Consider the following 23,923-nt stretch of genomic DNA (forward strand, 5'->3'; position numbering starts at 1 on the left):
GTAAAAAGAAATTAATAAATTACATAAATGTGCATTGAAACTACTGAATGGACTTGTTTTTTCCAGTACGGAATATTTATTTTAAGTATTAAGTATGAGTGAACAGAGATATTTAAATTGTTTAAGATTAAAAGACTTAACGGAAAACTGTTGAAAATTGTGAAAAGTTAAAAAATGTAATAAATACTAGAATGGAGTAAAAAGAGAGGAATGACTTAAAAACATGAAATTCATAGTGGACCATTGGAAATATCATAACTATTAGCTGATTTCCGTAATGAAACTGCAAAACGTCTCTTTTCAAAGAAAAGAAAAGTTGGCTGGCATGGTTTTGATTGGTCCGAGTAGCTCCTTTGATGAGGTAAGAAGTGAGAAACAGATGAACGTTGACGAATATGTCCTCCATGGAGATAGCGTGGACCCGCACCGCACCGAAGAAGTCACTCCAGACAATTGGTCCGTACGCAGACACAACAGTTTAAGAAATGAGGAGGCAACACAGCGAGGAAACCGCTCCCGAACAGAGGTGGGTCCCACCGCTACGTGGCTGAGGGGTCAGTCTTTGATGTCCCCACCTCCATTCAAGCACGTCGCACGTGCGTTATCACGTGCCCACTTCCCCGCACCGCCACACCTCGTCGTGCCACTGAAATAACCGCACCTCTTCAGTACCTGAACTAACCCTAAAGATAATTTTTTTTATTGGGAGAAAGAGTGAAGGTGTATGGTTGCATGATACGAAAACCAAATTGGTAAAGGAGTGACGTGATTGCCATATCCTCATGCGTTACAGTGTGTTGTAGTAAGTTTTATTATTACGTGCATTTAATGTTTATGTTAAAAAAATTGTTTTGGCAATGAATGAAAAGGCGAAAAAGAAATAATTTATTGTTAGATTTTGGGGGGAGGAAAATGGTATGAGTTTTGACTTTATTGTTTGTTCTCTCTCTCTAGAAATGGCACAAGAGCCAAAGCCTTAAATAAATGGGACTCATTCATTGAGGCTCCCTTGTAGTCGCCACCTCATTTGCATGCCTAGTTATTCTCTCCCTCGTTTCCTCTTCACTCTTTTCTCATCACACCATTCATTCTTTCATTAATTCATTCATTCACATTGCAACCAAACCAAAGCCACACAAAAACTTCACACTCCTATAAGACAACCCAACCCAACCAACGAGCCAAGGAACAGCAACGGCAACTTACAACAAACTCTCCAAATCATGGCAGTTGAGGCTCAGCACATGAATCTCTTCCCCGCGCAGTTACTAACCGCCAGGTAACACACCAAACCATTCCTTCTTCTTCTTCTTCTGTTTCTGTTTCTTCATTTTCACATATCTCACTCATGCTCTTTGTTTTCTCTTTCAATCAGAGAAATGCCGAAACCGAATCGCGCCTTCTACAACGCGCAAATCGAAGGTGCTGTGGCTCTTCCTTCAACTGTGCTTCCGTTTCACCACACCACCCTCTGCGACCCCAACTCCATCAACAAGTCCGATAGCGGCCTCACCTACAACATCCCCCTCCCTAGGAAACGCTCCAGAGATTCCGTAACCGAATCCAACGTTGCTCCTCCTGCGTCCAACAAAATCAAACTCTCCTCTTTCGACCAAGACCTCGTCTTCCATTTCCAGAACCAGCAATCCGAGATCGACCGTTTCATTGCGCAACATGTAGGTTCCCTCTCCCTTCTCTTTTTTTCTAATCTCTTCAAATAGGCCGAATGAAAACTCGTGGCTAATGATTTTCTTTTCCGTTTCATAGACGCAGAGTGTGTGGATGGAGCTGGAGGAGCAGCGAGTGAGGCAATCAAGAATGTTGGTTAAGGCCATACAAGAGGCCGTGGCGAAGAAACTCAAGGAAAAAGACGAGGAGATTCAACGCCTCGGGAAGCTCAATTGGGTGCTTCAAGAAAGGGTGAAGAGTCTCAGCGTAGAGAATCAGATTTGGAGGGAGTTGGCGCAGAACAATGAGGCCACCGCGAACTCGCTCAGGAACAATCTCGAAGAGGTGCTGGCTCACGTTAGTGAGGAGAACCGCAATCACGGCGGGGTCGCCCCCGCCGAGTCCAGTTGCGGAAGCAATAACCGCGGCACGGAGGAGGTGGAGGAGAACGAAGTTTGCGGAAACATAAAGCAAAACGATGGCGTTGTGGGAAGAAGAAGGATGTGCAGCGAGTGTGGGGTAAGAGAATCGATAGTGTTGTTGTTGCCATGTAGACATCTGTGTCTGTGCACAATGTGTGGGTCCACCGTTCACAATTGCCCTCTTTGTCACTTTGGCATTAATGCCAGTGTCCATGTCAATTACTCTTAGCAATTTACAGCATTTTCCTTACACCCCATTTACCTCCACACCCATCGGAAATAGTTACAGTATTTTTTTTTTTGTTTTCTGTCCAAAGGACACTCACTGCAAGAAAGAAGAATCAGATAAAGGTAGATGGTATAATTCTTTTGTTGATTTCATACAGTTTAATTGCATTCGCTTGTTCTTTCTAGAATCTGTTTATAAATGAGTTATATTAATTGGAATGAAATAATTTCATCAACAATACATTCAAAGAGAAAGGAATTTTGAGTTTTTGTTTGTATGTGAATCCCATCTATTATAGGTTTAAGAAAAGAATAGAGAATATTTGATATTTTGTTGAGTTTAAGAAAAGAATAGAGAATATTTGATATTTTGTTGAGTTGATAAAGAGAGTGGTTGGAGAGTAATTGAATAGGAGAAGAAAAGAGAAGGAAGCAAGAGGGGTGTGTCCCCCCACTTTGAGTGAATGAATTGTTGGATGAGAAAAGAGTAGAGGAATCAATCCCACCATTAAGAAAGTTGTTTTGTTGTGATGATGGGTGTGAAATGTTGAAGGGAACAGGTCAATGGTGGTGTGTATTTGGTCACCAGCAGAAGTGGGCATGGATTCCGGAAACGGGTATGAATTGGCGATGAGTGGTTTTGTTTTGTTTGGTTTGATTGATAAGAATGGGGTGAGGTGTGGTTTTCCTTTTGTTTTTGTTTGGTTTGATTATGTTGGTTGAATGAGTAGGAAAAGTCTGAAAAGTTGTAAGGGACCTAATATCCATGTAAAGGGAAAGCAATGAGAGTGAATAGGAAAGAAATATAAGTCTCTGTTGGGTGCTGCACACTGAAGACGACTCTGCAGTAGAAGTCATCATAACACAACCATACTGATATAAAGTTTCAATATCTAATAACCAATACCCATCATTTTTTCTTGTGCCACCATCTTCCTATCTCTTACCCTTCTCTTTCTTTTTACCTTCTCTTTTTCCCACTCTTTTACTTCTTCCCTTCTTTTCTTACAATTCTTCCCCCACACTCGCAAAAGTATCTCGATTGCTTGTCCCCTCTTACCGATACTGTTAGCCTTTATTCTCAATTCACACTTCCGACAGAATAAGGTTAAGTATAACCCTTTCCACTAAATAGAATAACTAATTTCTACAAAAATTTAGAGGAATTACACTATATTGATAATGTTAAATGATCCTCCCATCTTCATTTACATGTTTTTATCTCATGATTTTAATAAAAATAATATTTAAATAGTCATTAATGTAACTTTTAATTTTATAATTGTAATATTTAGATGGGCATTAATATTTATCTTTCATTATTTTTTTTATATTTTTAATAAAATAATACTTATTGCTCAATTATTATAATTCTTTTATTTTTATCTTTTTAGAATTTAATATTATATTTTTAATAACTTTTATTTATATTTATTTATATTTATAGAATAAAGAAGTTTAAAGAATAAGTTTTCTATTAAAAAAATAAAATAATAATCTCTATTTTACTTTTAAAACTACTTGTGATTTTTGTGTTATTCATCCTAATCTCATAAATTTAATTTTCTCCAAAAGGGAATTTGAAAGTATTTAATGAACAATAACTCAGAACTCTGTTTTTTATATCATAAATATTTTTAATTACAATTTTTTTCTCATTTTTTTCCTTCAAATAAGCATATTTATGCAATGACACCAGTCACAATCCATTTAAAACTATTAAAAACTTATGCATACTGGATTACAAATGTCAAGGAAGGGATATCTGAAAATCAGATAGTAGAAGACAAGTGTGTGATGTAGATTGAACGTTCGGTTTTGACAGTAGAAGTAAAATTCAGTTTCAAAATTTACACTACTCTCTGCATGCAATCATCTTCTTCCATCTATTGAAATTCATTTTCTCCTCATTCTCTCTACATCTCCTTCATCTTCTCTCTAGGAAATTCTCACATTTTTTTTTCTCCGATCACCATTCAGGCACTGTTTCTACTCCTCCGATGTCAAGGGCTTCCGTTTGAGCCGATCGGTTTTGGGTTCTGAGTTGGTAAGTTCTCTCTTTCCTCAGCCGTGTGGTTTTTCTTGAACATACAAACCAAGTTTCTGGGTGTATGGGTTTCTTTTCACATTCTGAACGATGTTCTGCTTTGGTATTTGCGTAGTTTCTTAAATCGTGAACCGTAGTCTTCAAAGGAATCTGGTGGTGAGCCTTTATCTGTAGAATTGTGAGTGTTCGGCTAGCTTAGAGGTAAGGGAAGCTTAAATAATTTGATTTAGATTCTTGCTTTGTATGGATGCATGTTCGTTGATTTTTGAATGAATATGAAAAATGGTTAGTTTAGAGGTAAGGGAAGCTTAAATAATTTGATTTAGATTCTTGCTTTGTATGGATGCATATTCGTTGATTTTTGAATGAATATGAAAAATGGTTGTTACTGCATTATTGACTGTATGAGGAACTGAAATGATATTGTGTTTGATGATTTGGTTGATGATGAAATATGGTATGTCGTTTAAAAGTATTGATGATTAATGAAAGCCATGAAATGGGTAGGGATGTTGTCGAGAGTCAGTATTGATCATTCAATTATACCAACGTTCGTTCTCAGTAGCGTTCGTTCTCAGTAGCGTTCGTTCTTAATAAGTGTTTGATATTAGATCATGTTGTCGAGAGTCAGTATTGACCATTTAATTATACAAGCGTTCGTTCTCAGTAGCGTTCGTTCTTAATAAGTGTTTGGTATTAGACCTTGTTGTAAAGAGTCAGTATTGACCATTCAATTATACAAGCGTTCGTTCTCAGTAGCGTTCATTCTTAATAAGTGTTTAGTATTAGACCATGTTGTCGAGAGTAAGTATTGATCATTCAATTATACCAACGTTCGTTCTCAATAGCGTTCGTTCTTAATAAGTGTTTGATATTAGATCAGCGCTCGTTCGATATAGTGTTCGGTTTTCTTGTGGACTCGGTTGGAACTGAATTTTTTCATTTGGAGAGAATTCTAGTTGAAGACTAGCTCGTTTCGTTTTGTAATATTTGTACTTAAGCATTCAACCAACGATATTCGTTCCTTGGTATTTGATTATAAACTTCAGTATATCTATATGTATTTGTATATTTCGTTCGTTCTTGAACATTAGTTAAATGATATCTTATATTTATCAAGCCTTTATTCTATAAGTTAAGTAATACTCGGTCTTACACCAAGCGCTCGTACTAAGTAAGTGCTCGGTCTTACACTAGGCGCTAGTTCTCATTTCCGTAATCTATCTTTATAATAAGACCGTTCGTCCAAACTCAATAGCGTTCGCTCTCTACAGTGCCCTGTCTTCGACTGACATTCGGTTTCCTTGATGTTTAACTCATTAAGAAGCTAAATATTTGTTGGCGTTCGGTTTCTTCATATGATTCCGTCAAGTGCTATTATTTGATGTCCTACAATATCTGTCTTAATTGGTTTCGGCCTAGAGTCTTAGTACTCGGCCTAGGCTTTACGGTGTTCGGTTTGAAATCTCAAGAGTCAGTTCATTAAATTGGCTTACTTGGAAAATAACGTTCGATTCTATTGGTCTTTGAGAAGTATTATTGTATTCGGTCCCTTTCACAACGAGTGAGTAACTCTCTCGATTTGATTAGTTTTAAGTTGGAGACATCTCGGTCTCACTCCAAGTTTTTAGTCTCGTTTTGGGTTAGAAACTAACGTTCGGTATTTGGTATCCTACGGGATCTTTATTCAAATTGGTTAAGTTGAAGTTTTAATGATGAAAAATGATGGAATATGATATGGATGAAATGACTTTGATTATGAAAGAGTATTCCGGGGAGGAATATCTCATGAATGGATATTGGAAATTGGTAAAGTATGAATGTGGATAAAGCTAAGCTGGCGGTTCATCGTGATATTCTGTGATTACTAGTTTCTCACGTAGAGAAGGGTGAGTCATGTGTGGGAATGACAGGAGGTCCTAGTCCTTATGGTTAATTTGGACAGATAGGACTAACCTCGGGTGACAGCTGTTGAGGGTATCCCAGTTACTACATCACCCGGGTGCACGAACACCGTAGCTACACAGAATTCATACAGTCCGGATAGTCATAGTCTAGTATTAGGCTTTGCATGAAAGAGTTAATGATTTATCTTGTTTAGTTGATTGTGTGAAATATATGTTGATACTTGAATTAAATTACATAAGCTTACCCTATTTCCTGTCTTGTCATGTATTCCCGTTCGTTCGTCCTTGTCATTGCGATGATCACCCTGTGGGTGGGAGCAAAAGGAAAAGAGTTGTTGGAAAAAGCATTGGAAGAGACGGACGTGAAGGTCGAACCTTAGGACGCACCGTCAGTTGTTGGCCTACTCTTTTGTAGGAGCGTTTGGTCATGCGTTCACAGGTTCCACGCTAGATTTGCTTTACTTACGAAACTAAAACATAACTTCCTAAATGATGCAGTTCAGAATTCAGTCATACTCGTAAAAAAAACCATCCCAAATTTCTCGTTCATCATACTACAATTCAGCACTTTTACTCTTGTAGACACTTTAGTTTGAATCTTACTTATCTTTCTAATAAACTAGAATTAATAGCTTCATGGTGCTAATTATGTTTATTATTATTTGATGTGAGTTAAGTGACCCCATGTTTATTGAGAAACCAGAGATCCAAAGAGAGTGTCCTTTGTCAGAAGTATTTCATAACTTTATCTTTTCCCAATACATAATCTTCTCTTGTGACTTGTCTGTCACCAAAAGAAAAGAAAGGTGTGCATGGTTTAAGCTGTACTTCTGTTCTCAATTGGAATGAAATGATTGAAATGTCATAAGTCCTCTTATATCTTTTTTACACTTTCCTCTTCAATTGCCTTTTCATTTTTTTATATTTTTTTTTCAGTCCACCACCCCATTCATGTTTCTTTGGAATAAAATCCAAGTTTGTGCACAACCAATAGAATACACTATTATCCACTCAACCACAAATTCGCCAAACCACTCATTCACATGCCTCACTTTCTCCTCTCCATTATCTTAATACAAACTAAGGCTTAGCAAACTCTTTTCTGTAAAGTTTTCTTAATTTATATATATAACATGTTTTTTAAAGTTGCTACATCAAGTGCAACTTGGGGTGATTCTTAGTCACTTAATAATTACTTCTGTATTGCTTTTAAAACGATTTTATATCAAACACATATTTCATATTGAAAAACAAGCATACACAAAATCAATCCAGCAGCTAAATCTGCATCGGAATGACCTTGATATGTACGTAAATCATACTTTTCATCCAGATAAAATATTAAAATCTTTTACCTTATTGCTGTATTTTGATTGCTATTCTAATAACAAAGCATTGAGTACTCTTGTTTGATAAAAGATAACTTAATGGAGTCATAATCTAGAATAGTTGTCTATTTGAGAGACATTTTGTAATGGGGCCCTTGGTAATTGACAGGATGATACCTTACCTCCATAATGGAGGTAGAATCGATGAATAGGTTGGATTGTTCCAATGAGGTGTATGGAAAGTGGCAAAACTAGAAGTAGCCAAATATGAGGTGGGTAATGGTAGATGTGTTGTTGGGCATTAGCAGAGCCATGTGCTAAGTAGAGACTGACACATCAGAATCTGACCCCTCAGATGACACATCAGAATCAGACCCTTCAAAAACGAGAGACTAATATAGAATATCAAGAGTCCCACCATGTGTTATAAAAATAAAATTTGATGCCTGTTATTATTATTATTATTGTACCTTTGCTTGGCTTCAGAACCACGTCCATTTAATGGAGAAGGCTAGGGACACATCACAGTACACTGCAGATGCAGCAGAGAGATCTATGAGACCCACGATTATGCTGAGTAAAAAGTATTGAGCCAAGTTGGAACATAAAACAAACATCATGCAGGCACTTATAAATAATAATAAAAACAAGACCAGATACCAGGCAAGGATGACATTAAAAGGAGTCACTGTCACCTTGTCCAACAGTATATTTATCTGCAATTCAAACTGAACAATAAAAAAATGAAAAGCAGACAATTGAAATGCCCAACGGCCAACTCCACCGACTAGAATTGAAAGAAATTGAGAAAGAGTAAAAGTGTAAGTCACCTTTTGCACCTATTATTAGCTACCATTTACAACAACCTAAGGCTCTGTATTCTAGATACTTGGGTGATTTTCAATTCAATTAGTATAAAAGACAAATAAAGTGTTGTACTTTTATCTCGTATTCTAAAACTATAAAAATTTCCGGTTAGGAATTTTGAAAGATAAGGGTCAAATTAACAAAATATATATATATATATATATATATATATATATATATATATATGCAACTTTGTTACATTTTTCTGTACACTTATGTACAATATTGTAGAGCTAGCCAAGTCTTTATGTAAAAGGAGATAGTAAGCCTATAATTAGCTATAATGATATTGAAGTTAACATTTAACTAAAATCTTAGTAGCTAAACAAAATGAAAACTCACTCTGTACAAAAAATTACTAACCAATCATAAATCATTCCCGTACATTTAATTAAGTACATAATATCCAACACACACTAATAAACACATTATTATAATATCAAATAAATATTTAAATAATATTTACATTATTTTTTAAAGTTTTTTAAAATGATTTTCTCTTTTTATAGAAATTCATCTTATATTTACACAACTTGTAAGAGAAACATATTTAAATATTTACATTACTTTTTTAAGTTTTCTAAAATAAACTTATCTTTTCGTATAAACACCTATTTTCATCTCTATCACTTCAGATATTTTCTTTTTATAGTATTATATTATATGCTAGGTATAATTCACAATCATCATAATTCAATATATAAACATATGGATCAGGTTTAAAAAAAAATCTACATGTATATGTTAAATCATATTATAATCATATTATAATCTATATATTATAATGTATATAATTTCAATTCATTCATTTAATAATTTAAATTCATTTATTTTAAAAAACATAAGAACCAAAGTGTCTAACTATCAATCCACTCATCTCATGTCAAAATTTGATTGACATCAACACCACAAATGCTCAACTCCCTTGGAACCAAAATACTATATTAGATTACTGTTCTAAGCACACTTTATATTGTTGGTTAGATTTTTCTAGTTTATGATTTTTCTTCTTTTTCCCAATAACTTTATAAATTGAGTTTTTGTCACTATTGCAGTCCGAGGATACGATAGCTGTTATTTTCGTTGATAGACATTGGTTCCTGAACCGAGGTATATTCAGGTGAGGCAAAAAGTGGTAGACTTTATACCTCGGTTCAGAACCGAGGCATAAAATGGTAGGATTATGTCTCGGTTCCTTACGAACCGAGGCCTTTTCTCCCCCTCTACTGCCTTGGTTGGAGCTTGAACCGAGGCAATAAGGTCCTTTTTTTTTCTTCGTCTTGAGGCCTACACCAAGAGCCATGAGGTAACAAGTTTGTGAAAGATTTCCATCAACAACCTACAACAAAAGAACATGTCAATATATAGCAATTGGCATCTGAAACATCAGTGGGTTATGGGTGAAAGTAAAATGGACACGAATAATCAAAATGCTATCCTTCATGTCATATCAAAACAAAAATAAAGAGAAACTTGCAAGGATAATTTTAGCCATCTGGAAAATAATTGCAAGTTGTTCTTTAAAGCATATGATCCCAAAAGTCAAAGGGAGTAAAACACTCACTGGATTAGTTGTTCTCCACCAAATTAACACAGTTAAACAGGGCAACACTTCCCTCGTAGCATGCATTAGTTGAATCAACACCCTCAATGTCAGTATTTCCGCATTTCTGTTCATTTCAAACAAATAAAGAACTTTCATTTATAGTGGAAAGTAAAGGAGAAATGGATGAAAGATCAAGAAAATGATAATATGACAGAAAAAATCCAATAAGATAATTAACAATGTAATTTTCCAATAAACAGTAAAACGTTATGAAGATGGTAACTGGTAACTATTAGGATAAAAAATGAACAGCAAGTAAATAGGCATTTAAACTACAATTAGAAGATGAACATGACAATCTACTGTGCCAACCTTTACTTTTGGGTTGAAGGAATTTACTTTGATTTTTTGAATAATATTCTAATCGTTATTATTAATAATAAAATAAATTCAAGTTACTAAACATAAATGCAAAAAGGACAAAATTTGAATCCAAATTGTAATATGCAGTAGAATTATTGAAGAGTAATTTGGAACGTTGAAAATCTAAATGTTATTCTTGTTCATATTATTAACTTCCACTTGGTTTGGAACGTTGAAAATAAGCAAAAAAAAAGGTAATTGAGTGAAACAAAAGCCAGGAACTTGAACCTTTGCCTTCTGTTAAGCTTACTGGGTTGAGGGTATTGTGCTCTTTGAAACTTTCTTCCAGAATAGCTGATTGGTCTTTGGAGAGTCTGAGTTTTTTCTTTGAGGTTTCGCCGTCTTCTTCGTCTCTGATTCCGCGGTAACAGGCTTTGTTCATGTCGTGTTCTTCGCCGTTGGGTTCTCGCTCGCTTCGCTTTCCGCTCACGCTCGAAACGGTGCTGTTCGGAGATGAAACTCCCGCTTCCTCTTCCATGTCCACAGTCGAAGGTAACCGATTCACGTCGATTCTGCGCAGGAACGATCGGGTTTCGCCTCTGCATGAGTTCGAATTTCGATCTGGATGCAAACCAAAAACCATTAAATTAGAGGGTCACGGATGTCGAGACAGAAAGTGAAGGGGCGAGAATAATATTTCTCTCCCTAGAACAAAAAAGGAGACCCAGTAAGCCGGATCAAAGTGAAGGAAAAAGTGGTGGAGAGAAAGGAAATAAAGAGATAAACTTGAACAGATCTGGAACATTGTTTGCATGCAAATAAAAAGGAAAGGCATTATTTTTATTTATTTATTTGGAAAGTGGAGGAATTTTAGGACATGCCGGAGGAGGCGAAAGCGTCGTTCCAAGAGGGCGGTGCAACGACGGCGGTCTGCAGCGGCGTGAACTCGTCAAGCGGAGCACCAAAGCAGCAGCAATGGAGGGCGAGAAGATATGAACAGTAGAAAGAGAGCGCGGGACGAAGAAGAAGAAAATGAAGGGTGAGACGAAGAAGAAGAGAGCGTGCACGATGAAGAGAAGAAATGAAAAGTAGGGTAAAAACTTTTGAATCTGGGTAGAAATGCAAGAGCTATTACCTCCGTTCTACCACCGACCGAATCAATACACCCATTATGCCCTGGTTAAGTAACAACCCGATGCCTATTCTCCTCTAAAAAAAAATCATTAATGGCAGTTTTTGTAATTTTCTTCACCTTTTACGCCTCGGTTCTACAACAACCGAAGCATAAACAACTTTATACACCGGTTTTGCAGCAACCGATGTCGTAGTGCAAAGCAGGTCAGGTGACAGGGAAAATGTGAGATTTTGACAGACTATTAGGCTTCGGTGCTTCCTTTAACCGAGGTAATAGTATATATGCTTCGTTTTTACATTTAACCGAAGCCTATTTGGCGAGGTTAAACACCGTTTTTTTACTAGTGCGTCTTTCATTTCTAGTTGTAACAGATTGTTAAAGTTTACTAATTTAGCGATTATTAAACGTATTTTTATAACACACTTAAGATTAGCATACAGATTTAAAAAGTGGTAAAAACAGTCGAATTTAGGTTCACTGGGGTTGACATTCAAGTTCATCACTCATATAATTTTCTACTAACACAATTCCTCAAAATTAAGCATGGACATCCTAGGCGCATACAAGCCTCTGATTCCTCAGATGACAATTTCTGAATCATTCAAACTAAATCACTAATCCCTTAGCAAATTCAGTTCTCAGATTTGCCTTAAACACAATGTCACAGATGACTAAAAGTTCCAACCTATGTCTAGAATTGAAATCCCTTAGTTGTTCTATCCTAGGTCCGCGGTCTCATGCATTTCCCAATGATTTAACCGTTCAATTAGCTCAGATTTCCATCGTAGGCATGAATAATCAAGATAGAACACAAAATTCATACAAGATCATGTATTAATAGATAAATTACAAAGAGTTTCAGAACTTTACTCTCAACCCCAGTGAAATGGAGTTTTAGCTGCACATATGCATCCCAAAAGCAATAATTGATGGATTGGATGGTAGAAAGTGGTGGTTTTGCACCTTGGAATCACCCATACACGAGCTAGACGCGAGCTGCAGCGTTCCCACTGTCTCTTCCCTCCTCTCTGGTTCAGTTTCGCGACATTTTAAAGGGAAGGACCTTAAGTGAATTCTCGCTGGGCGACAAGCCTTCACTCGCTGGGCGAGTGGCCTCTTCTCGCTGGGCGACTGGTGTCTTCTCGCTGGGCGACTGGTGTCTTCTCGTTGGGCGACTGGTACAGGCTCGTTGGGCAATAGGTGTCGGCTCGCTGGGCGACTGGTACAGGCTCGCTGGGCGAGGAGCTTCTGCTGGCTGGGCGAGTGATGCACTCCCAGTCTTTGATATTATCCAATCCTTATTCTTGGATATAAACATACAAAAGCATCAATACACATTTAAACATTCAAAACTATACTTACATCAACATTTATATACTTTTCATTCTTAAACTACTCAAAAGCACAACATTTTAAGTAACAAATACAAGTAAAGTTTACATTTATCAAGTCCCCCAAACTTATATATTTTCATGTCCTCATGAAAATAAACAATAACAAAAGAAAACAAACCCAGAAGAGCAGTTGATATTCCATCACATAATCTTTGTCACAAAAGTAAGGATTGTACCTACATCTCCAAATATTCAGATCAAATGTTATAATTTCTATATTAACAAGTTCTTGAATCCATAATGATAAGACAACCAGAAAAAGAATAATACAACTATGCTCAATCAGTGTTTATCTCAACCTGTAAGTGTTTACAACTCCAATTCACACTCAGATTGTCATCAACTACTTCATCAACTTTTGCAAGTCATCTCATACACAATTCACACATTTTGATTTAAATCAAAAGGACTTTCTCAGGTTATAACTTGGCTTGGCTAGAAGAAACATGGTTTTACAAGGAAACAAAACCGCACTAAAGAAGAGGAGAACAAGAACATAACAACATTGAAACTTTATTTATCAACTACCTCTTCATTCATCACATAACACATTGATTTTTTTTAATCAGTTTAAGACTCAATTGATTATGATTTCCCCCAAACTTAATTTCTACCTATGTCTTGACAAATATGTTTCTTATTCTCTTCTTCTAGAGTGTTGGATAAGGTAGATTGTTCTGTAATATGCTCAGGGTTCACAAAAAATATATATAAGGCTCAAACAAGATAACAAAGGATGAATATTCACATATGGGTAGTCATCTGGCCAAGTAGTTAATTTCAAAAACAAAAAAAACTGCCTTTCTCATTTCTAAACCAGAATGTATTTGTATTAATAAGAATTATGCAAAAACCAAATTCATAGCAATAAAAACTTCTCACTTGCTCTCAGAGCTTTCTCAGTACACTCAGTTATTCAACTTCTGGGTCACAATCAATTAGATCCAAGAACAAATCATATATAATCATAACACAAGTTCTAAAACTCAGATTTTGCAATAACAATCTCACAATCATGCCAGTTATGATGGAAAGAATTCAAAACTCATAATCAAACTTCAAACAAACATTTCACAATCAAATCATTGCAAAAACATAATTCAATCCACACAACCAAACATATTCAATTCAAGTAAATTGACAATAAAAGAACTGAAACCAAAAATTGAGATATAGTTAGAAAGCTGGGTTGCCTCCCAGTAAGCGCTTGTTTAACGTCTTTAGCTTGACACTAAAAAAATCTCTGTGGTTGAGCCACTGGTTTGAAATCATCCTCCATGAATATTCTATGCATGCAAGGACTTATTCCTTTCAGATCAGAAATTGACCAACCTACAACTCCTTTGTTTACTTTTAAGACTTCAATTAACTTCTCTTCCTCCAGAGTGGATAAAGCATTGCTGATGATCACAGGTTTATTATCATCTTTTTCAAGAAAAACATACTTCAAATGTGAAGGTAACAACTTCAATTCCAGCTTCTTTTCTTTTATCTCTTCCTCAGTCTTTAATTCTCCAATCTCCACTTCATCAGATGGAATCTCCTTTAAAGGATCTAGATTCTGTATACATTCATCAATTAATTTCTCTTCCTCTGCATGTAAGAATTCACAAGCATCAATAAGAGTTCTTTCAAGAGGTGATGATATATGCATCGTCTTCTGTGTAATCATGCAGACTTCCTCAAGTTCATCAGTTTGAAAACACGTATCTTCATCATTTGGGTGAGACATTGCTTCAAAAACATTGAAATTTACTTCTTCATTCTCAACTCTCACTTTAAGTTTCCCATCATCAACATCAATTAACACTCGAGCGGCCTTCATGAATGGCCTTCCCAGAATCAAAGGAATTTCCGTATCTTCTTCCATTTCCATGATAACAAAATCCACTAGAAATAAGAATTTGTCTACCTTTACCAAAACATCTTCTACTACTCCATGCGGATATTTGATCGATCTATCTGCCAATTGTAGAGTCATGTGTGTGGGCTTCAACTCTAATTCTCCAATCTTTTTAAACATTGACAGAGGCATAAGATTGATGCTGGCTCCAAGATCAATTAACGCCTTCCCAATAGCCAGTTTACCAATGGTGCATGGAATTGTAAAACTGCCTAGATCTTTAAATTTTGGTGGGAGCAACTTCTGAATGATAGCACTACACTGGCCCTATACTTCTATAGTTTCTTCCTCAATATACTTTTTCTTCTTTGTGAGCAAATCTTTCATGAATTTCGAATAAGAAGGTATTTGTTTCAGTGCTTCTGAGAATGACATCTTGATTTCCAACTTTTTGAAAATATCAATGAAACTCTTGAACTGTCTTTCCTTCTCCTTTCTAGAGAAAACCTTTGGATATGGAAGAGGTTTCTCGTACACATGTTCTTTCTTTTTCTCTCCCTCTCTCTCTTTCTCACTTTCTCTATCCTCTTTCTCTTTTTCTTTATCTCCCTATTTACTCATCTCATCTTTTTCTTCACTCAATTTTTTCTCATTCTCTCTTTCTTCCAGAATTCTTCCTGATCTTGTAGTAATAACTTTATAGTCTTCCTTTGGATTTACTTCAGTGTTAGCCACAAATTTCTTCTCTAGTTTTTCTTCCAACTTTTAGCTAATTGACCCACCTGAATCTCCAAATTCCGAAGTGAGGCTTTTGTACTTTTATGGTTGGAAATTGATACCTGCATAAACTGCTGAAGAGTTTCTTCCAGTTTTGAAGTTCTTTCTGTCAGAGTAGGTTGTTGCTGAAAGTTCTGTGGAGGTGGTCTGTTGAACGGAACAACTTGTCCCATACTCGGATGAGGTCTTCATCCTTGATTAAAACTTTGACGTTGATCATAATTCGTCTGAAGACCTTGATTTCCCATATAATGTACTTCTTCATGAGACATGCTTTGCACTACACATTGACCATTATTATGATCTCCTCCGCACAATTCACAACTTTGAACCATCTGATGTTGAGCTTGAGAAACATTCTGCAGTTCTTTAGGTAGCTGAGATAACTTCTTCATTAATGTCTCAAGTTGCTGAGTCATAATCTTGTTTTGAGCTAGTAAAGCATCTTGAGATTGAAGTTGAAGAACACCTTTTTGTTGAAATTGAGCTCTTTCACTCTGAACTTCATTATCATTTGCAGCCATGTTTTCAATCAGTTCATGTGCTTCTTCAGGCGTCTTCCATCTGATACTACCTCCAGCTGATGCATCTAACATTAACTTTGTTTGAGATTTCAGCCCTCCAAGAAACAGATTTAGTAGTGTAGGCTCATCAAATCCATGAGTAGGGGTTTTTCTCAGTAGGCCTTTGAATCTATCCCATGCTTGACCTAGAGTTTCATCAACATCTTGTTGAAAAGAAGAGATCTCCTGGTTTCCCTTATTGACTTTGGATTGAGGGAATAACTTATTCAGAAATTTAGCAACTACATCATCCCAGATTGTCAGACTATTCTCTGGAAAGGAATTCAGCCACATTTTTGCATTACCAGCCAATGAGAATGGAAATAAGCTGAGTCAGATTGCTTCATCTGGAACCTGGTGAATCCTCATTGTATTAAGATCTCCATGAAAGTAGCCAAGTGAGTGTATGGATTCTCGTGGGATAATCCATGAAACTGATTGTTCTGCACCAGATGAATAAGAGCTGGCTTCATCTCCATGTTAGCAGCATTCACCACTGGTCTTGCAATACTATTGAAGTGTAGAGGTCCTGAGAAAGTATTATAGTCTGCAAGAGTACGTCTTCCTTGCCCAGAACCTTCTCCAGTACGATTATCTTCCATTTCTTCTTTTTCTTGACTAGATGGAGAGTCCAGAATTTCTTCAGAAATAAAAGAGGTTTCTCTGGATTCTCTACTTTGTCTCCTCCTTCTACTGTTGTTCCTTCGAGCAGTTCTTTCAATTTCCGGATCAAAAAGTAGATTTTCAACCTGTTCTCTGCTTCTCATACAAAACACAATCTAAAAAGACACAATTTCTACAGATGATAACAATTATGCACAAAAATTCAAATACGATCACAATAAACACTTAAACAAAAGATAGCTAAAATCAACTAAACCAGATAAACAACACCCAATAAACAAAGACAAAAACAAATCCCCGGCAGCGGTGCCAAAAACTTGTTGAGACCTCGGCAAGCGTATCGAATCGTTCAAGTAATAAACGGGTAAGTTCGGATATCGTTTCCTAAGAGATTTGTTTAGATTCACTGATTGTTAAAGTTTACTAATTTAGCGATTATTAAACGTATTTTTATAACACACTTAAGATTAACATACAGAATTAAAAAGTGGTAAAAACAGTCGAATTTCACTGGGGTTGGCATTCAAGTTCATCACTCATATAATTTTCTACTAACACAATTCCTCAAAATTAAGCATGGACATCCTAGGCGCATACAAGCCTCTGATTCCTCAGATGAAAAATTTTGAATCATTCAAACTAAATCACTAATCCCTTAGCAAATTCAGTTCTCAGATTTGCCTTAAACACAATGTCACAGATGACTAAAAGTTCCAACCTATGTCTAGAATTGAAATCCCTTAGTTGTTCTATCCTAGGTCCGCGGTCTCATGCATTTCCCAATGATTTAACCGTTCAATTAGCTCATATTTTCATCGTAGGCATGAATAATCAAGATAGAACACAAAATTCATACAAGATCATGTATTAATAGGTAAGTTACAAAGAGTTTCAGAACTTTACTCTCAACCCCAGTGAAATGGAGTTTTAGCTACACATATGCATCTCAAAAGCAATAATTGATGGATTGGATGGTAGAAAGTGGTGGTTTTGGACCTTGGAAGCACCCATACACGAGCTAGACGCGAGCTGCAGCGTTCCCACTATCTCTCTCCTCCTCTCTGGTTCAGTTTCGCTACATTTTAAAGGGAAGAACCTTAAGTGAATTCTCGCTGGGCGAGTGGCCTCTTCTCGCTGGGCGACTAGTGTCCTCTCGCTGGGCGACTAGTGTCCTCTCGCTGGGCGACTGGTACAGGCTCGCTGGGCGACTGGTACAGGCTCGCTGGGCGACAGGTGTCGGCTCGCTGGGCAACTGGTACAGGCTCGCTGGGCGAGGAGCTCCTGTTGGCTGGGCGAGTGATGCACTCTCAGTCTTTGATATTATCCAATCCTTATTCTTGGATACAAACATACAAAAGCATCAATAGACATTTAAACATTCAAAACTATACTTACATCAACATTTTTATACTTTTCATGAGAATAAACACTAAACTACTCAAAAGCACAACATTTTAAGTAACAAATACAAGTAAAGTTTACATTTATCAAACAGATAACACCAAAACATCATTACAGAGAATGAAGAAAGTTTGTGTTAAGTTTGTGTTTTTCTTACCTTTGATGAAGCCCTTGTGCAAATCTTCTTCTCTTCTTCTCCCAACAAACATGATCATATGTCTCCAACAAGCTCTGCACTTCTTCTCTCTTTAGTTTCCATAAGAGCCTTGAGCTCTTTTTCTCACTCGCGTGTGACGAACACAACTTCTCTGGCAGAAGCTTTCCCAAGAGATATTTTATCTCTTATGGGCTCTAAAGAGTGGGCCTTTTGTTTAAAGGTTGATTGGGCCTTATTACCAATATGGTATCAGAGCAGGTTTAATACCTGCTCTGCTTGCGCTGCCCCAGAATTCATTCATGTTGTTTATTGGTTTATTTTTTGGACTCTTCTTGCTTCTTGCTGTAATGGATCACATGAATCAGTCCACCAATCCTGCCAGTCCTTTCTATCTACATCTTGGGGAGAATCCAGGACTTACCCTCATGTCTCAAGTCCTAAGTGAGACTAATTACTCTTCTTGGAGCAGAAGCATGAGAAAAACTTTTATTTCCAAAAACAAGATCAAGTTCATTGATGGGTCAATAAAAAAACCTCAAAGAAGTGAAGTTTTAATCGATGCATGGGAAAGATGTAACATGATGGTTCGTTCCTGGATTATAAAGACATTTTCTCCACAGATTGCAGAAAGTGTGATATATGTTGCAGAAGCCAAAGAATTATGGGATGAATTTAAGGAAAGATTCTCTAAAGGTGACTACTTTAAAATTTCTGATTTACTTCAAGACATTCATTCAATCAAACAGGGAGAAAGAAGTGTTAGTCAGTTTTTCACATATTTAAAGATCCTTTGGGAAGAATTGGAATCCCTTAGACCCATACCTAGTTGTACGTGTGACATCTCTTGCAATTATGAGCTCTCAAAGATTTCTCTGAAATACAGAGAAATAGAACATGTTATATGTTTCTTAAAGGGGTTGAATGATACCTATAACACTGTGAGAACTCAAATCCTCTTGATGGATCCCCTCCCCAACATCAATCGTGTTTTCTCCCTCATCATGTAGGAAGAAAGACAGGATACTAGAACTGTGAACTAGAACTGGTCTGCTGAAACCAAAATTCTAGCTAATGTTGCTGACGAAAACAACACTTGGAGACCTGACCAAACCTGGAAAAACCAAGGGTGTGGTGCTGGATCACGTGGCCAAGGAAGAGGGAGAGGAAGAAATCCTAACTATGGAAAATAGTGTTCCCACTGTCACAAAATGAATCATATTGTGGATGAATGCTATTCCAAGCACGGTTACCCACCTTGGTATAAGAAAACTGACAACAATCAAGACCAAAAAAAATGACTAGAATTCAGCCAATATCTGCTAGAGCAGTTCTGGTCCACAAGGTGTTCAACCCACTCACTAGTTCAGCACCAATGCTGCCTCCAATTCCTTTACCCCAGAGCAGATGCAAAAGCTTGTCAGAATGATATAAAAGGTTGATGAATCTACTCACAAGGTCAATCAGATGCAGAGAAATAACATAGAAGACAAACAAGGTATTTTTTTTGGATTATTGACACTGGGGCTACTGATCATGTGACACATGAGAAAAGGAACTTTGTCACTTTTTATATAATTAAGCCTATTTTTGTCAGACTCCCAAATAACTCTATTATCACTACTGAACATGCAGGAACTGTCCAATTCTCTAAAGCTTTTGTTATTTTTAATGTTCTATATATTCCTGATTTTTCTTTTAATTTGATTTTTGTCCAAAGTCTTATCAAAGACTTAAACTGCAGTCTAACTTTTTCCTCTGAGATTTGTCAGATAAGGGAGAATTCTACATTGAAGATCATTAGGTGTGCTAATCCTTACAAAGTTCTTTATTACCTACAAGCCTTTCCCAATCCCGACCAAGATTTTATTTCAAAGTCTGCTTTCTGTGATAAACATGTTGATGTAAATTTGTGGCACTATAGGTTAGGCTATCCTGGACACAAGACTGTAAAACAAATATGTGAGAGTTTTCCTTATATGAAAATGAGTCCTGACATTGTTTATGATACTTGCCACTATGCTAAACAACATAAACTGCCTTTTCCTAGAAGTGCTTCTTTGTTTACTGAATGCTTTGAAATGATTCACTGTGATATATGTGGTCCTCTTTCTATTTCTTCTATTCATGGTCATAAGTATTTCTTACTATAGTTGATGACTATAGCAGACATACCTGGACTTTTTTAATGAACAATAAAGGCCAAACTAGAGATTTATTGCAAACCTTTATTGTTAAAATTAAAAATCAGTTTGATTAAACGATTAAAACTATTAGGTCAGATAATGGTCCTGAATTTAATTGTGTTAACTTGTATAATTTGTATGGCATGAACCATCAAAATAGCTGTGATGAAACTCCTGAACAAAATTTTGTTGTGGAGTGTAAACACCAACACATCCTTAATGTGACCCGTAGTCTCCTTTTTCAATCTAATATGCCTAATGCCTATTGATCCTATGCTTTCAGTCATGCAGTTTACCTCATAAATAGGTTACCTTCCCCCATTCTTAATAACAGAACTCCCCATGACCTTGTCTACAATACTCCTCCCACTTATTTGAATTTGAAAACCTTTGGGTGCTTATGCTTTGCTTCCACTCTTGAAAACAGTAGAAATAAGCTTGACCCAAGAGCTAGGAAGGGAATTTTCCTTGGTTACAAGCGTGGTGTCAAAGGTTACATTGTTCTTGACATCAACACTAGAGAACTTTTCATAAGTAGAAATGTTGTCTTTTAAGAAGACATTTTTCCCTACAAAGACCAGTAAAGCAGCAGAGAAATCAATGACAAAGAAGCAGACAAAACTACTTTTCTTAATGATCTTCTAGGTAACTACAATTCAATTGATGATGAGAGACATGTTGAAACAGACACAAATGATCAAAGGAAGACACAACAAACTGCCACTGACAACAATAACAATGACAACACGGCTGATAGTGAACAAAATCATAGTTGCAGAGATCTAACAGAGTTAGAAGGGCTCTAGGGTATCTAAATGACTATGTGCATCAGTTCAATCAATCCTTATCTATGAAAAACAATTTTAAAACCCCTTGTCCCATTTCTGATCTATTGTCCCGTGAATCTTTGTTAGGAAAACACTTGAAGTATACTATGGCCATCACTGCAAATAATGAACCTCACTCTTATAATGAAGCCAAAAACATGTATGAATGGGTAGAAGCTATGCAAAGAGAAATCAAGACCTTATAGGACAATAATACTTGGTATTTAGCACAATAGCCTCCACGAAAAAACTCCCAATTGGTTGTAGATGGATGTACAAGACTAAATACAAGGCTGATGGCACTATAGAAAGACATAAGGCTCGCCTGGTAGCAAAAGGCTATACCCAACAAGAAGGGATAGACTATTTGGACACCTTCTCCCCTGTTGCCAAGCTCACTACTGTTAGATTACTCATTGCTCTTGCAGTGTCAAATAACTAGTTTCTACATCAACTTGATGTGGACAATGCTTTCCTACATGGGGACCTAAATGAAGAAGTTTACATGGAGCCACCACCTGGTCTTAATGTCCATGAAAATGGTCAGGTTTGCAGGCTTACTAAGTCTCTATATGGACTAAAACAAGCCAGTAGACAATGGTTTGAAAAATTATCCTCTTTTCTCATTTCTACCAACTATACTCAATCTAAGTCTGATCACTCACTTTTTACCAAAAAGACACATACATATTTCAAAGCCCTACTTGTCTATGTAGATGACATCATATTGGCAGGGAATTCCTTGACAGAAATCAACCACATGAAGACTCTTTTGCATAACATATTCCAAATAAAGAATCTGGGAGNCTTCTTGCTCCACTTTCAATGCTCAAACCACTTCCTAGGAGGCTACCAAAGTAGGAGAAGGATTCTGGTACTGGATGCCCCAAACAGTTTGCACATACACTCCAAAACTCAGCAAAATCACACCAAACAGATTAAAAAAATCTGCACCAAATTTCTGCACACTGCACCAGTATAGGCTGCTGTATTGAACACTTTAGATGCCAAAAAAAATAGACACTACAATTTGGAACAGCACACCAATGAAAGGTACACAAAAGGAACTTATCAAGGGCACTAGAATGGATGAAGAAAGCAAGAAAAACACAAGCACAGTCAGAAATTCTTCCAATACAAACTGTTTGATAATTTTCAAAGTGTTTGATAAAATGCCTCACTGACTTTCAGCTTTGTTTTTCAAGACTTTTTTCTGGATTGGTTGGTTCTAACAGCTTTTTAACACTTGATTCTTCTTCTTTTGATCATGTATTTTCATTTTTAAACATTGAACCAGCTTTTTCACAATCCCACAATGTAATTTAACCAGAATTATCAAAACAGTGGCTGGAAAAAAAAACAGAAACTGCACCAGAAAAATGAACTAAAATGGTGGTTTTGGAACCCAAAATGAGTAGCAGTGTTTCAGCAGCTTGGATGAATGTTCAAACAACTTTTATTCATGATATTAAACATGTTTAAACTCTTAAACAGCTGAATTAATGCTTACTACTCAAATTCACTGGTCCACTTCCAATTTTAACTCAAAATTGATGGTTTAAGTATCCAATCTGCATATAACTTCAATTTTGACCAAATGAACAGTATTAGCAACTTTTAATCATCCATTTAGACTTGTTCAAACTGTCCAAACACACAGAAATAGCAGGATTCGAAAATCACCCTTGCTATGGCCAATTTATGCAGCAAAAACCATCAATGAACCAACCAAATTTAGCTTTTCATGGAATCAAAAACTGGACAGCAAAGGCAATGACTCTAAGAAGTGTATAAACACAGATCTAAGCTAGATTTAATATGCTTAGCATGACCAAACTCAGATTAGACCAAATCAAGTGTATTAGCACGGTGAAAAGCTAGAAGTTCAAGCTGAAATGGTGAATGGTTAAGGATTTTGAGCAACCACACTATGCATATTGCATTTTAGTGCTTGTTTTGGTTTGCTATACCTTAAGACACATTCAACAACATTACACAATGTTGTACCAAGCTCCAGAATCAAAAGAAAACCACTGAAACAGTTTTAGAATTTTAGCACCAGATTTGAATTCTGTATCAGAATTCACAATGGAAAACAAAACAGAATTGCATTTTGATGCTTCAGCTTGTATAACCCAGGCTAGATCAAGTCCTCATTGCCTTATTTGGTATATATACAGCTTGTTTAGCACTTGCAAATCAATTAAAACGAAATAATCAGCAGAAAAGAAAACTGAACAGAGACAAAAAACAAATACTGCAACAGTAAATTGCACAAGACTTAAAACAATACAGAATTGAAATGTAAAGCTGGAAATGACCCAAACAAGAAGGTTTCACCGATTAAAATGAAAGGACAATATAACACACAAAGGAAACTAAAATTGAATGACTGGAAAAGCAATACAGAATTGAAAACAACAGCAAAACAGAAACAGAAACAGAAACAGAACAAAACAGAAACAGAAACAGACTGGACTGAAATTAAACAGCAGAATGGAAAGGCACTTAGCTATGGTTTGCGTGGACAACCAGAGCTCTGATACCACTTGATGGAAGCTTATCCATGCTTGAATGACCTGGCCTTGCAGACAAAGCATGCAGCGGATGAAAAACAGTATTGATGCAGTGGATGAAAAAGCA

At 36.4% G+C, this 23,923-nt stretch overlaps 1 protein-coding gene, 1 long non-coding RNA gene, 1 other non-coding gene and 1 pseudogene across 3 annotated transcripts; 3 read left to right on the forward strand and 1 right to left on the reverse strand.

The window, feature by feature from the left end:
• Positions 1-848: 848 nt before the first annotated feature.
• Positions 849-2,471, forward strand: LOC124834573 (BOI-related E3 ubiquitin-protein ligase 1-like). Its single transcript, XM_047309285.2, has 3 exons — positions 849-1,279; positions 1,376-1,676; positions 1,768-2,471. Exons 1-3 carry the CDS (start codon positions 1,224-1,226, stop codon positions 2,317-2,319), a joined length of 909 nt encoding a protein of 302 aa, XP_047165241.2. The 5' UTR covers positions 849-1,223; the 3' UTR covers positions 2,320-2,471.
• Positions 2,472-4,297: 1,826 nt separating this feature from the next.
• On the forward strand, positions 4,298-20,308 carry LOC148194898 (uncharacterized). Its single transcript, XR_015781003.1, has 3 exons — positions 4,298-4,365; positions 4,481-4,566; positions 20,040-20,308. It is a non-coding gene; the product is annotated as an uncharacterized LOC148194898 (long non-coding RNA).
• LOC148194899 (uncharacterized) lies at positions 15,358-16,910 on the reverse strand (annotated as a pseudogene).
• LOC148194900 (small nucleolar RNA R71) lies at positions 16,180-16,281 on the forward strand. The gene has a single exon (XR_015781279.1). It is a non-coding gene; the product is annotated as a small nucleolar RNA R71 (small nucleolar RNA).
• Positions 20,309-23,923: the final 3,615 nt, after the last annotated feature.

This window comes from Vigna umbellata, chromosome 7 (genome assembly GCF_029865625.1).
Source record: "Vigna umbellata cultivar VRB3 chromosome 7, Vumbellata_1.0, whole genome shotgun sequence".
In the NCBI taxonomy this organism is placed as follows: Eukaryota; Viridiplantae; Streptophyta; class Magnoliopsida; order Fabales; family Fabaceae; genus Vigna; species Vigna umbellata.